Here is a 14,614-nt window from a genome sequence, read left to right on the forward strand (position 1 = left end):
ACCATTCCCAACTGTGAGGACCTGGCATTTTGGGCCTTGCTATCCGTCTTCAAGGTCTCTCAAACATCCTCTGTATTTCTGTCAGAATTACTTGGGTAGTCCAATCAAAAGGCTATTGTAGCCACTTGATAGGTCAATAAAGTGACCTATCCTGGCATTGTTTGGGTTCCATATAGTTGCAGTTTAGTTTAGGGAGTGTGGGTTTTCTCTGCTGTTGAATTGGACATCTTGACAATGTGTCATCTTTTAAATATTGAGAAACCCCTCATGGTTCAGAGAGAAACCAGTCCCTAGGACTCCTGTTTTTGTACTTTGCTCCCCAAACGTCTATTTACAAAATGTCTCAATTGCAGAAATTTTACTGTTTTGATACCAAGCACCTACAGTCCTAGGTATACAGGGCTGTGTATCCAAGAAGGTGTCTGCAGGAGGGATAGTCTCACAGTCACTTTCATTCTCCAGAACAACACAGATATGGTACAGTGCAGGCTTCAGCTAATAACTGGATTCTTTAATAGTGATTGAACACTTACATTTCTGTTTTGTAGCTCTGGCTATGGGCCTGTGTGTTGCCATGATTGCCTTTGTCCGGTTGCCGAGCCTCAAGGTTTCCTGTCTGCTGCTCTCAGGACTCTTAATTTATGATGTCTTTTGGGTGAGTTTCCAGGTGTCTAAATATTTCTCTTACCAGATGCACAACGTTCTTCTGGCCTTGGAGCTTGGCTTGTAGTAGTCACCATCTGCAAGTATATAACCCATTTTGTTGCTGTCTTTTCATAACTTTTAAAAAGTTTCCCCCCCTTCATGAAGTTCACTCGCATCCTTTCCCCCTTGCTTTCTGTATTATTATCCGACCTTCCCAATTTCATGTCATCTGGGAAGCCAGTTTCAGCTTCTGAAGTGTTCCTCTGTTCCAGGAAAGGGTAAGCCAGATGATGCCTCAAAAGGTACCATCTCCGCCTACCCCAAGAACTCAGAGGCAGAGAAGCAAGCATAGGTCTCATCACTGGTATGGCCACTGCAGTCTAGTTTGCTGGCACTAACCTGGAACGAAACTGAAATCATCCAAGTAAGAATGGGGGACCCGCCTGTGCTAGAGTCCCTCTGGGAGCTGAGGCTTGAGGGAAAGGGCTGCTTTAGTCAGCCTCTTCCCACTTGCTGCATGTGGCTTCTGTTTCTCTGTCTCTCCTTCTTTGCATCCCCTAGAGATTCCTGGAGATGCTGCAGGCTCCATGGTCTGTGCCGCATCTTTCTTACAGGCAGATTGATCTACACATCCCTCAAGGGTGGACCACACTTGCTGATAATTTCCTTTTTTTTTTTGGCATGTAGTAGCCATGTCTTCCCTCCTACGATCAGTGTTGAGAGTAATCAGTTATTGGACACTGGCAAAATCTGATAAAGCAAATAGATTTTGCCAGTCCTGTGCCATATCAGCTGACTGAGGAAATGTTACATTGCCTTCTGTGCTTCCCTGACCTTTGTGATCCCTCAATTCCTCCAGTATGTACAAGTCATGGAGCTCCCAAACTGAGTAATGTGGAGAGACTATCAAAAGATGTCCTTACCCATGTCCTCTTTTCCAGGTCTTCTTCTCTGCCTACATCTTCAACAGCAACGTTATGGTGAAAGTGGCCACACAACCCGCTGATAATCCCCTAGACGTTTTATCCCGGAAGCTGCACCTTGGACCAAATGTTGGTCGAGATGTTCCTCGCTTGTCATTGCCCGGCAAACTTGTATTTCCAAGGTATGACCGTATTCGTGTTTTTTAATATAGCCCTTTGTTGAGAATTCCTTCCCTTTTCATCTTCTGTGGCAAACACTCTCATTTAAAAGAGAGCACCAGGGGCTGCAGGGGGGACAGCTAGAGAATGTCCATCTTTATCAGCGTAAAATATGCCTTTGGCCCATATTAGCCCTGACAGTTCAAAGGATGTGAGTATCGGTGTTGGGAGGAGAGAGCTGCTAGGGCCTGTGCAGCATCCAAATGTTGTGCCCCCTGTAAATGTGGCTCCTTGTTTTTCAGTTCCACAGGCAGCCACTTCTCCATGCTGGGAATTGGTGATATTGTGATGCCAGGCCTCCTGCTGTGCTTTGTGCTGCGCTATGACAACTACAAGAAACAAGCCAACAGTGACTCCTGTGGTACATCAGGACCGGGCAACATCTCTGGTCGCATGCAAAAAGTCTCCTATTTTCACTGCACACTCATTGGATACTTTGTAGGTAAGGGAGGAGGGTCCTCCTGGGTCTCTCTTGTCTGATCCAAACTAGGACTCTAGTTGGCACATAACTAAGGCCACATACTAGGTTTCATTTTCTGTAATGCGTGAGAAACTGGTGATCTGGTCGGGGATGTTGCGATTTGGCCATTGATGAAGGTGGATCAGTATCTGCTGAAGGTACCTCTGAATTTAGTTGCCCTTCTCTGCAAAGGCAGTGAACCAGTTAACATGATCTCTTCCCCAAGACTTGGAGATCATCAGGATTCTGAAATTCTTTGAAGGATTGTTTGGGTAACTTAAGGGATGACACTGTTGATTCCACTTGTCAGGATATGAAATGTTAGCCGAGGCAACTGATTGGGTTGTTCCCTCTCTGTCAGTTTTGTAAGGGCCTTGGCTCTAAGGGTTACAGAAAAGTTGAGGAACTCAAAACTGATAAACATCCAAGTCTGTCAAAGATGCCACAAGTCTATGGAACAAGCCTATGAGGGGGCAGGGATGGTGGCAAAGAAGACCTTTTTTAAACTACCGCCATTGTGTCAACTGAATCACATGCAGCCAAACTGCTTTGTGTGTGTGTGTGTGTGAACAAGCCTTGAGCCAACAGAGGGTGAGCCATCTGCTGCTTGCTGTGATGCTTTTGCTCAATTCTTTGCCGACAAAATCACTTGAATCTGGTCCAGCATCTATGCCACTTTAGATACAGTGACAGTACTGGCAGTGTTGGAAGCAACTGCTTCAACAGTTCCTACTCAGGTTAGTCACTCTGACAGATGTTGACCAAGATGCTTGAAGTTGGGGTGGCAGCTTTAGGAACAGGTGATCTTTGCCCATGATGCTCAGTTAAATCTCATCATCAAAAACTTACTGGACTTCTGGCCAGAATTATTAATGCCTCTTTGGGTCTTTGGATAAGGAAGAATCCCTTCTGGTACTGGGAAGAGGCGTGTCACAGGTCAGTTTCAGATTAGTTTCACCCCCCTTGAGATCTTTGCTGAAAGAGATGAGGAAAGCTGTGTCACATTTGTGTAGAGAATGTAAGCCCTTCTTCATCAGTCTAGGATGTGTTGAGGACTTTGGGTGTTGCTGTATTACTGTGTTGATATGTTGTACTTCATAATTTGCAAGACCATTTTGAGTGTAGGATGAAGTGGTGTAAAATGTTTCAAATAAACTAAGTGGAATTGATGAAAATAATGAATGGCTGTACCTGAGTATGATGTCCTGGTGGTATTGATGTTGGAGTCATGCCCTAAGGTAGGTGAGGAGACTGGTTGCTGAATAGTTTCTTTTATCAGATGTGGGTAGTTTGCCTAAAACTTTGATCACAAATGTCAAAGCAGAACTGAGAGAGGGAATACTTTATTCTTCTACTTCATTTTGCTGTTGACAGTTTTATGAAGTGTAGTTTCCATTTTTCAGATATTACTGTAACTAACTAGCTCAAGATGTGTGAATGGTAGAATTTACCTTCTAGACTCTTCCATGTTGCACCAAGTACTGGTTTGGCATTCTCGGTAAACCGTGCTACAGAGATGAATGCAGTAACTTAGCATGATTTCTTGATATTGGAAGAACAGAAGCAGGGAAGTTGTGAAAAACTGAAACTGAGATGGGCTAGGTGCCAGTTTGCTCTGGCATCTCTTGATCTTGGCAACTTGGCTTCTGGAATCCTCTTTTCCCCTCTTCAGTCTCTTAGATCCATGGAAGAGGCTGGGGTTGAAAGAAAAGAAATAATAAAGCCAGATGCCCAATACCCCTGGTGCCATCACTCCCAGAGCCCCTGACAATATCCTGACTTTCTTTTGTCTTGTAGGTCTTTTAACAGCGACAGTTGCTTCTCGCATTCACCGGGCAGCCCAGCCTGCACTGCTCTACTTGGTACCCTTCACCTTATTGCCACTCCTCACCATGGCCTACTTAAAGGTGAGGGGAACAGCAATCACATTCCCGGGGTGGTGGTGGTGGTGGCATAAGACAGCAGTGTTTTTTTGAAACACAGAATTGAAGCTGGGTCCCAGCATCCTCTGGGCACAGCAAGGGATTCTGGGTGCACCTTTTTGGATTGTGTTCTGCAGCCAGTTGATGTCTTGGACCAACGCTGCCCTTGGGAGAAGGTAGTGGCAGGGTCCTCGCTTCCTGTTTGAATTTAGCCATCTTCAGAGTGGGAGGTCTTTGTTTTCTTTCTGAATGCCATCCAAATGTTCTTTCAGAGGATTGTTGGCAGATTCCCTGACCACTGTGAGCATGAATTGTGTAAAAAAGAATTTTCAGCACATGGCAAAAAAAAAAAATGACATTGAGGAGAAGCCCCCTGCTCTTGTTTCCCAGGAGAATCCTAGAACCACAGAGTTGGAAGGGGCTGCACAGGCCATCTAATCCAACCCCATGCTCAATGCAGGATCAGCCTAGAGAGGATCCCTGACAAGTCTTTGTCCAGCTGCTGCTTATGAGGGGGAGCTCACCACCTCCCTTGGTAGCTGATTTCACTGTTGAACAACTCTTACTGTAAAAAAGTTTTTCCTAATATCCAGCTGGTACCTTCTCGCCCTTAATTTAAACCCATTATCGCGAGTCCTATCAGTAGCTGGGGCAAGGGTGCCTTTTGTCACTCCTGTTTGAAAAGCAAGTCATTTTTGTAATTCTGGATATTTTTGCAGCAGATAGTAGTAACGCCCTATGAGATTAGAACAATGAACTTTTCTGAGGCCTCATAAATGAACGTGTTCTTCGTTGTTTTTTCTTCTGCAGGGTGATCTGCGCCGCATGTGGTCTGAACCATTCCACTCCAAGTCTAGCAGTTCACGTTTCTTGGAGGTATGATGGAACAGATTGAAAGTGACCAGAACTTCTGCCTTTGGTCCTTTTTTTGGCTTGCAGATTGGTCATCTCCTGAAGCTGAGCTGCTATTTGGGAGAATTGCCCACTGATGGAACTTGTACAAATGGACATGCTGTGTCAAAAGGAGACAAGAACGAGGGGTTTGGAGGGGGGCTCCCCCTGCCTGTCTGGAAACGGGGACGCTTCTTTGCAACTGCAGCCACCTTCTTCATCTTCCTCTTCCCCTCCTCTTTTATGGATTTGCAGCTGACCCTCCTTGGAGAGGAGGAGACAGACTTTATGGTGAAAATGGTGCAGAATTATTAAGGAACTTGTGAACACTAAAAGGAAAATGGTCGTAGAGACTGGAGTTTGTTGGAGAAACCCCCCAAACTACCTTGGGACCAGTTTTCTGTCTGACTTCAGTTTCAAAGAGAACTGAGACAGAGGTTTTTCTGTCACTATATCTTTTTTTTTGGGGGGGGGGGATTTATTAAATATTTTCTGTGGTGTGAGGTGACTTATTAAATCCACAGACATTGAGTGACTTCTTGCAGTAAACAACATAAAGACTTTGTTGTAACGAGTTACATTACCACCCAGATGTCATATTGCAGTGAACAAGGGCACGACTTTTATACCCACACAGATACCCACATGCACACGCATACACACTCTCTCACACACACATACACACGTTATAGACCTATATATATGAATTAAATGCAAAGGAAAAACCTGCTAGGATCATGCTTTGTAGCAGACAGGGGCTTGCTGTAATTTTTAGCATGTAGAGCAGTTTACTATGGCTTTCTTGTATATGGATCTGCAAATACGCTGCTGTCTCTTCCTGCCCCCCTTCCCTTCCATGAGTGAACCTTCAGTTAAAAACCAGTGTAGTATTTTGTACTGAATGTACTCCTGGAATTTAGGGGATTATTTGATTTCAATCAATGTAGCAAACTTAGGGGAGGGGGACAAAAAAGCTAAAACCGTTTACCTCCTCTCCCCACGCCTGCCCCCCTTTTGTTTGTGGGTATTTTTACAACTTCTCCATTACAGGTTTTTAGTAGGTCCCTTCTTGACCCAGTGCATGTATTATAGCAGCTGTTGTCTTTGTGCGTTCGGATCATAGTAATGTATGACTTGTAAATACATTTTTTTTCTATTTTCTATTTTTTTGTAATTTTTTTGCATTTTATTTCATTAGTGTGCTGTATTTTTCCCCATTCCCTGCCCCTTTTAAAAAAAAGAGAGAGAGAAGAAAAAAACCACCCTGTCCTCTGCTGTTGTGATTGGTCAAAGTTTGTGCTGACTGCTTTGTACCTGGGAGTCTGTTAAAACGTGGACTTTTTAAAAAAAACAAACTGTCCTGGTTATGTTATTTTAACTGGAAAGATTAGTTTTTCTTAGTGTCGTCTTCTGCCTGCCGAAACAAAAGCTTGAAGGTTTGGGTTTTTTTACTTTTTTTGCAGTGTGGCCTGAAGGCCTGGGCTTCTGAACCTCTTATTTTTAGAAATGCTGTTCCTTTGAATTCAACCTGCCTTCTCTTGACATTACGATTTCACAGGCCTTGTAGTCCAAAGAGATTGGTTATCCCCTTAAATTTAGCATGTCTTTCTTTTCCCCATATGCTTTCGGGGGAAGGCTGTAGCCTTTCCATTCTCTATGAGCTTTCCCTGAGCCATTTTGACCAGCCAGTTTTGGAAACAGGATATGGAGCAGATGGACCTGTGATCTGATCTAGCAGGATTGTTCCAGTGTTTCTGTGGATTAGAAATAACCTTGATGAGTGACACAAAGCCAGCAACTGAAAACTACATCCTCCAACATCCCCATTGGAAGAATAAGCCAAAACGTGTCCATTTCTTAAGATTTCAAGTTGATACATTTGCTCCTCTATAAATTGAAAACTTGGCACTCTGATTTGGTTGACTGGGTTAAGCTGATTTGTATAGATTTCTTCAGAACACTCCATACTAAATTAAATCAGGAATGCATTACACTTCTTTTCCTGTCTATTGTTCCTGAGAACAAAACATGAGTTTTTAAAAGGTGTATTTTTCACTTGCTGGAGAAATGGCATTCAAACAGACTGTTGCTCTTGAGTATAATGTTACTGAGGGGAAGCACCAAAATTAAATTAATAATTGTGTTAGATTTGTTCCGTTCAACTCAAAAAAGGTTTCCTCAAAAGGCTCATGTATGGTATATGATAGGACACATTTCAAAGTAGGCCCATATGATGAGATTTTATGGAAGAGAATAGCAACATGTCCCACTTCTCAACAGCTTGATCCCTTGAGACTGACACTGTTCCCCTTGCGGTTCTCTCTGGCTATGGGGGGAAGCTGTCCTCCACTTGCAGGGCTCACTTCCTCTGCCGTTAGCTCTTCCACAAGACCTATGCTTTTCAAAGAGCCCTTGTGCAAGCAGAAGTGCCAGGGGCAAGGGGAACAGGCACCACAGCAAAGGATAGCCTCTGCAGCAGCCATAGAGGATAAGGGTAGCACAGTCGTAATATCCAAGCCAGTCTCCCACATCCAAGTATTTAAAGCTTAGGTTTTACACATTGTAACTTGCACAACTCTGATTTTGTTAATTTTCTAACGGGTCCTGAAATTTTGGAGCTTTTTGACAAGGGTTGTGGGCTGGCAGAGAGGTTAGAGGTGGGTGAAACAAGACTTGCTTCAGTGGCAAGGCAGAGCATCGCAGCCGCTGCTAGAAGCCATTAGCAGTCTGAGCCTTCTGTAGTCAAGTTATCTTTTGCTGTCATGAAAGCTACACCTTGTCTGAAAGAGGAAAAACAGCAAGAGCTTTTATTTCAAATTCGCTCTAGTCAGATTGGATGTTGCTGTGATTTTAACTGCTGGTCACCTAAAAATTTATAGCAAACTGAGGATGATGGATGTGCTTTAAATCCAGTCTGAGTAGCAGGGAGCTTTTGAGGCTGATGGTAGTAGTTTGGGGTGCCCTTACCCCCATTCCCCCAACCATCTGCAGGAACCAGAATCCTGGGGACAGGAGAGTGGGATGCAGTGAATGTGTCTGAATGTGGCTGAGTCATTTGAGGCAGAAGCAACTTTTAAACTGTACGTGTAAACTGTACTGGAAACTGATAAAGGCTCTCCCCTCCCCACCCTTGATGCTGAATCAGACTCATTTGTAATCATTATAGAAACCAGCAGTTGTAAAGTGGATTATATAGGAGTGGAATTGGATCTGCTTGTTCCATAATAATTAACGCCCCAGCATTTTACACAAACTACTTATTTGCCGCTTGTAGCTTGGGTTTTTTCAATCAAAACCAGCAGGGTGGAAATTACAGGTAATTGACACTCAGAATTTCTTTTAATGCTTTGTGCCACTTCATCATTCTCTCTCAGCAGCAACTAAAAGGAAAATGACAGGAGAGACAAAATATTATACTCCCAACAAATTCTTACTAGATTGCATTGATTTGTAAACTAGCTTTTCCTTAACTGCTTAAAATTGGTAGCTAGCATCATCTACTTTAACTTTGCCCTGCAGGAAGAAGCAATTTTACAGTTAATGTTCTCCAGCCTGTAAATTTAAGTAGAAAAATTGGGATAGACTTGAAGCATTGTACATTGTGGACTGAGCTTGCTGAAATTATAATTAAGTACCCTTATTTCGTGATTGCAAAGGGTTAGCTATGTTCATCTGTTGTAGCAAAATAAAACAAAAGCCCAGTGACACCTTAAAGACTAACAACACTTATTTCAATATGAGCTTTTGTGAATCACAGCTCAGATCTGTGGAAATCCTACTTAAGGGGAAGATTACAAGGAAGGGGAAGCTGAGTTAAGGCGGATCCTGAATCAGTCATGAATCTTTCATGTGTAAATGGGGGGAAGTAGAAATGTTAGATGTGAATCCAGTCATAAAACTTAAAAGTGTGAGGTTTGTTTGTCTGAAAGAGAATTAGCAATTAGAAGTAATGGATGATGAGATAGGTCAGAGGTTTAAATTGGGTAAGCAAAGTGACAAGTGTTAACTAAAAAATTACAGATGCTGGTGTAGGGTTATAGTCTGATAAAACAAGAACAGCCAATCAATTTTTTTAAAAGTCCTGTAGAGCTGTTAGAGATTGTAGTGAGTGAGGAAATGTAGAATAGTGACTTGATCATTTATCTTCTGTGCAGTCCCACATGGGAACTGCACATGAGCAGGCCTGCCATCTGAGAGGTTTTATAGCTAAAAGCCTCCAGGGGGTGCTGCATGCTGGAGCCAGAAACTTGTTCTTGCCCACAGGAACCATGTGCTTCCACGCAGCAGCGCCCCCACCCTCCAAAGTTCGTATCAGTGAGGAATTGTTTCCTGGTTCGCTGGGATTATCTTTTGTTCTGAGTCACACCATGGCTCAGAAAGCCCTTTTCAAAAAAATGCACTCGTTGTGGGGCAAAGGTGACCCTTACGGACAAACATTACTTATGTTTGTTTTAGATCAAGATGGGTAGGCGTGTTAGACTGTCTGTAGCAGTAGAACGGAGCTGCGGTGGCTCAAGTGGTTAAAATGCTGAACTGCAGGCTGTGGAAGGTCAGTAGTTCAGCAGTTCAAGACCCGAGTTGCCGCATGATGGAGTGAGCTCCCATCTCTAGTTCCAGCTCCTGCCAACCTAGCAGTTTGAAAGTAAGAAATTGCAAGTAGATAAATAGGTACCACTTCGGTGGGAAGGTAACAGCGTTCCATGTGCCTTGGTGTTTAGTCATGCCCGCCACATGACCACAGAAACGTCTTCAGACAGTGCTGGCTCTTCGGCTTTGAAACGGAGATGAGCACCGCAACCCTAGAGTCGGACTTGACTGGCTTTCGAGCAAGGGAACCTTTACCTTTTTAGCAGTAGAAAAGAACAAGACTCCAGGAGCACCTTAAAGACTAACAAAATATGTGGCAGGGTATGAGCTTTCGTGAGTCACTGCTCACTTCTTCAGATACCTGTTTTGTTTTGGTGAAGGGCTCTATGTCCCCACATGTAAGGCCTGACAACACTTCTCCCCCAAAGCTAGGGGGGATAGGCCATCAAAGCTTAAAGCAGCATTGTGGGAGAAAGCCCTTAAAAGTTTCCGACCCCTTGTCCAAATTGGCCCAGGAAAAATTGTCTGTTGCCACATCATTGGATTTGACACAGTTGGCTCTGCCCCCCAGATCCATGTCACAACGGGTCTGATTGGGGCCATGCTCTCCTCCGACTCAGTGCACCTCTTGCCGAGCCACCAGCTAAGAACAAAACCAAAGAGAAGGATAAACACAAATCTGCCTCTCAACAACGTGCCCCCATCCACATTCCTGAGCCTACTCCAACCTTTCAGGAGAAACCTAGGACCCCATCTCTGGGTCCGAGATTCCCTCCAGTTTCAATCTCGGATGGGGAAGTAGAAGCAGGCTTACCGGCGGGTCAAGCCTCGCATGACTCTGAACTGGAGCAGATGGCAACGATTCCATGGTTGTAGCCAGAGCAGCCTGTGCGATGGCTGTCGCATCCATATATGATGTCCCCTGGTTATCTGGAAGAGTGGGGTTACAACTTTGCTTGGCCCAGGGCTTTGTATGTTATCTGCCATCAGCAACAATTTCATGTAAACCTTGCTCTCATATACCTGCAATGAGGGGAGAAGATACAGCCATTGACTGACAAATCCAACATGATATCAGATCCGAGCCCGGACAAGAGGGTGGGAGAGCCTTCACCGGCCTCTCCTATGGAAGACCTACGTATGCCCAGGGAACAGATGATCTGAATGCCACAGTCCTTGGAGATCGAAGTCATCAGTTCTGAACACAAACCGAAGGACAAGATTTTGAGTCGCCTCTATTCAGACCCTCCAGGTATTATTGCATTCCGAGTGTTGGAGAGTCTGGAGGATCTTACACAAGAACTGTGTAAAACCTGCATCTCTCCAACCTACGTCTAGAAGAGTGGAACATTTCTACAAAATTAAGAAGGAGCCTTTTAATTATATTACAACTAACTCCCCCACTGTCTTTGTTAGTGATGAAGGAAACGCAACCCAAGGACCGTCAGGCTTACCACTCTGCCCCCATGGATAGAGAGGAACAGAAGCTGGATGTCCTAGGATGAAAATTGTATTCTTCCTTCGCACTGGGGTTCAAGATCTTTAACTATGAGACCATCGTGGCTGGCTACCAGGTTTTCCTGTGGGAGAAAATCTTGCCCTTCCTGGAGTTGCTGCCTGAGGACAAGCGGCCCCTTGCTAAGGTTCTGCATGCTGAGGCCATCAAGCTCTCAAAGGAACAGATTAATCCTGGTTGGCATTCCACAGATTGTGCAGCACATGCCATGGTGAGCTCCATCATTTTCAGATGTTATACCTGGTTGAGGTATGTTGCCTGTTGATACCAAGCACAAGATTGAGGACTTAACTTTCAAAGGTTCTACGGTCTTCTCTACCAAGACTGGCGAGACGCTGTCCCTGATAAAGATTACCAGACAGATTACTGCTATGCTAACCATCCGGGGCCCCAATATCCTACTTCTAAACCCTTTGCTCCCTAGCAGTGCTATGATAAACACAAGGGTTCCAGTTGACCTAAGTTGACGCACCAGCCACCCCCTTTCAGAGAGGGGGTGTCCCATCACAAAAATCATCCTTCTGACTAGAAGTGGTTTTTACTCCTGTTAAGTTTGGTAACAGGCTAGCTCAGTTTTATGCTGCCTAGGAGGCTATCACCTCCGATTAGTGGGTTTTATCCATAGCCAGATTAGGTTATAGATTAGAGTTTAAATTGGTTCCTCCATGTTCTTTACCGATGGGAGTATTTAGCCAGACAGAACTAGACCTGTCCCAGGCGTTAAGTGCTTTAACTGAAAAGGGTGCGATTGAGGTGTCAAAGTCCAGGCACCTAAATGGTTTTTCTCCTGGATGTTCCTGATCGATGGGGGGATGGACAGACGGACAAGGCCCATTCTGGACCTCAGAAGTTTGAATGTTTTTCTCCATATTTCCAAGTTCTGTAAGGTTTCTATTCCCTCAATTTTACAGTTATTAAAGTTTAACTGTTGGTTTATTGTTATTGATTTAAAGGATGCCTACATTCACGTTTCCGTTCATCCTCAAAACTGCACGTTCCTACACTTGTGGGATTCCTGTGTTTCAGTACACTGTTTTGCCTTTTGGTCTGGCCATGGCACCCAGGGTATTTTCAAAGTGTTTAGCTGCAGTGGTTGCCTACCTGCATTTGCAAGGTTGCCATATCTTCCCTTATTTGGATGACTGGCTGCTGCTGCTGGATTCCAGAGACCAGTTATTGAGGCATTGTTCCCTAGTTTTGGAGACCTGCCAGAGACTGGGACTCCTGGTAAATTGGGAGAAGTCCCATTTAATCCCGTCCCAAAGAGCACAATTTATAGGAGCCATGTTGGATTCCATAGCAGGGAGAGGTTTCTTCCCCCCAACAGAGTACAGACCATTTCTGTTTTTGCTAGGCAATTTTGATCGAACCGGTTCCAATCAGCTTGGAAAATCCTTTGCCTTTTGGGCTATATGGCTTTTACAATGGCAGTGCTGCCCCTTACCAGGCTACATATGTGGCCCCCTAAAGCTCTGGCTTCTGTCCTGATATGGAGTGGACTTACATCCCCAATGGCATAGATTTTCTATGTCCAGACAGGTTGTCCATTCCATCATGGTGGCTTTCTCATGACAACTTATCCCCAGGGCATATCTTTTGGAGTTCTTGAGCATGAAGTTGTCCTTACCACAGACGCTTCACTCTTGGGTTGGGGCACCCACTGTGAGGGATTTTCTGCACAGGGTTATGTGGTCAAGGGAGGAGAGGCAACTTTATATTAACCTGTTAGAGTTGCTGGCAGTTTGTAACGCCCTTAGCTATTTCTCAGATATCCTGCAGAATTCGTCCATATTGCTCCAAATACTGTAACAGTTTTATTTAAACAAGCAAGGAGGCACAGGATCCAAGAGCTTATGTCAAGAGGCTACCCTGACTTGGTTAATGGCCTTGAAGCTTAATGCTTACATTCAGGTCATTCATATACCTGGAAACTTAAAACGATCAGGCTCACAGATTGAGCAGAGCAGGGATGCTATCTCATGAATGGTCCATAAAGACTGTGTATCTGGAGCCAGTCTTCATCCTCTGGGACTCTCTTTGTGACAAGAGAAGACACAAAGGCTATGAGATTCCGCTCTTGAGCAGGGAGGGGCATAGGTTCCCTAGGAGATGAGTTCCAGATTCTTTGGGAGGGGGTTCTATTCTATATGTTTCCCCCCATTTCTGCTCCTTATCAGGGTGATAGAGAAAAGGCCAGGAAAGAAAGATCGAATATGATTTTGGTGGCCCCATTTTGGCCTCGTCGAATCTGTTTCCTGATCCTTATGGAGATTTCACAGGGGCAGTACCTCCCCGTGCCCAAATAGGCTTAATATCAACCAAGTGTTCCACCACCATCTAAATCATCTCAACCTGATTGTGTGGAGGCTTGGAACAGAGATTTAATATTTTCCCAGGAAGTTAATGACGAACTCCTGAATTCACGTAAACCCAATACTAGAAAGTCCTGTTTGTATAAATGGGGGCTGTTTTCTCTCTGGTGTGGTGATAGGGAAATGTCTCTGGGAACTGTTCTGTTGCAAGTCATATTTGAATATTTATTGCACCTGAGAAAGTTATAGCCTTTTTTTCTTTAAAGGTTCACCTGGCTGCCATCTCGTTGATACAAGGGAGTTGATGAGGGATCAGTTTTCTCCCATCACTTGTCCAAAAGATTTCTTAAGGGATTATATAATCTTTGCCCATCTCGGGACACATTGGTTCCTCAGTGGTCTCTTTCACTTGTTTTAATACAATTGATGCATAAGCATTTTGAATCTCTTGTGACATGTTCCTTGGCTGAATTTTCTATGAAAGCCTGTCTTTTAGTGGCTGTTACATCAGCTAGGAGAGTGATTTAGCAGCTCTGCAGGCAGAACCCCCATTTTTGAAGATTTTTCCCAAGAGGGTAATCCTTCGACCCAGTCTTAGGTTTCTCCCTAAAGTAGTGTCCAGATTCCACTTATCCCAGGATATTATTTTGCCCATCTTCTTTCCTACACCAAGCTCTGAAAATGAGTGTTCGTTGCACTCCTTAAATGCTAGAAGGGTATTGTTGTTTTACCTTAAAAGAACTTTGGAGTTCTGCAGGGATAGAGCATTGTTTGTATGCTTTACTGGGCCTAATGAAGGGAGGAAGGCTTGTCTCTATCATTAGAGAATGCTATGGTTTAGCTGGGTTGCCATGCCCCCTGAACTTCATGCCCACTCTGCCAGAACTATAGCTTCTTCTGCAGCCTTCTTCGATGGAGTGTCACTGACAGAGATGTGCCGGGCTGCTACTAGGTCATCAGCAGACCTGTTTGTACGCCAGTACGTGTTGGATCTGCAGGCAAGATGAGACGCTCAAGTGGGAGAAGGCATTACTACACTCCCTGTTCAAGTGAGGAGAGCATGCCCCACTGCCTGGTAAGTAGCTTGCTAGAATTCCCATGTGGGACTACACAGATTGATGGTGAAAACAAAGTTGCAC

At 44.3% G+C, this 14,614-nt stretch overlaps 1 protein-coding gene across 1 annotated transcript in view; it reads left to right on the top strand.

Annotated features, from left to right (window-relative positions):
• SPPL3 (signal peptide peptidase like 3) overlaps positions 1–6,397 on the top strand; it is a 65,508-nt gene extending 59,111 nt beyond the window's left edge. The window contains exons 7-11 of the mRNA XM_015429590.1: positions 549–655; positions 1,587–1,750; positions 2,030–2,229; positions 4,045–4,154; positions 4,980–6,397. Coding sequence (XP_015285076.1) covers positions 549–655; positions 1,587–1,750; positions 2,030–2,229; positions 4,045–4,154; positions 4,980–5,051 — 653 coding nt within the window. The 3' untranslated portion in view covers positions 5,052–6,397. The remainder of the gene's footprint in view (positions 1–548; positions 656–1,586; positions 1,751–2,029; positions 2,230–4,044; positions 4,155–4,979) is intronic.
• Positions 6,398–14,614: the final 8,217 nt, after the last annotated feature.

This window comes from Gekko japonicus, unplaced genomic scaffold (assembly GCF_001447785.1).
Source record: "Gekko japonicus isolate JY-2015 unplaced genomic scaffold, Gekko_japonicus_V1.1 scaffold409, whole genome shotgun sequence".
In the NCBI taxonomy this organism is placed as follows: Eukaryota; Metazoa; Chordata; class Lepidosauria; order Squamata; family Gekkonidae; genus Gekko; species Gekko japonicus.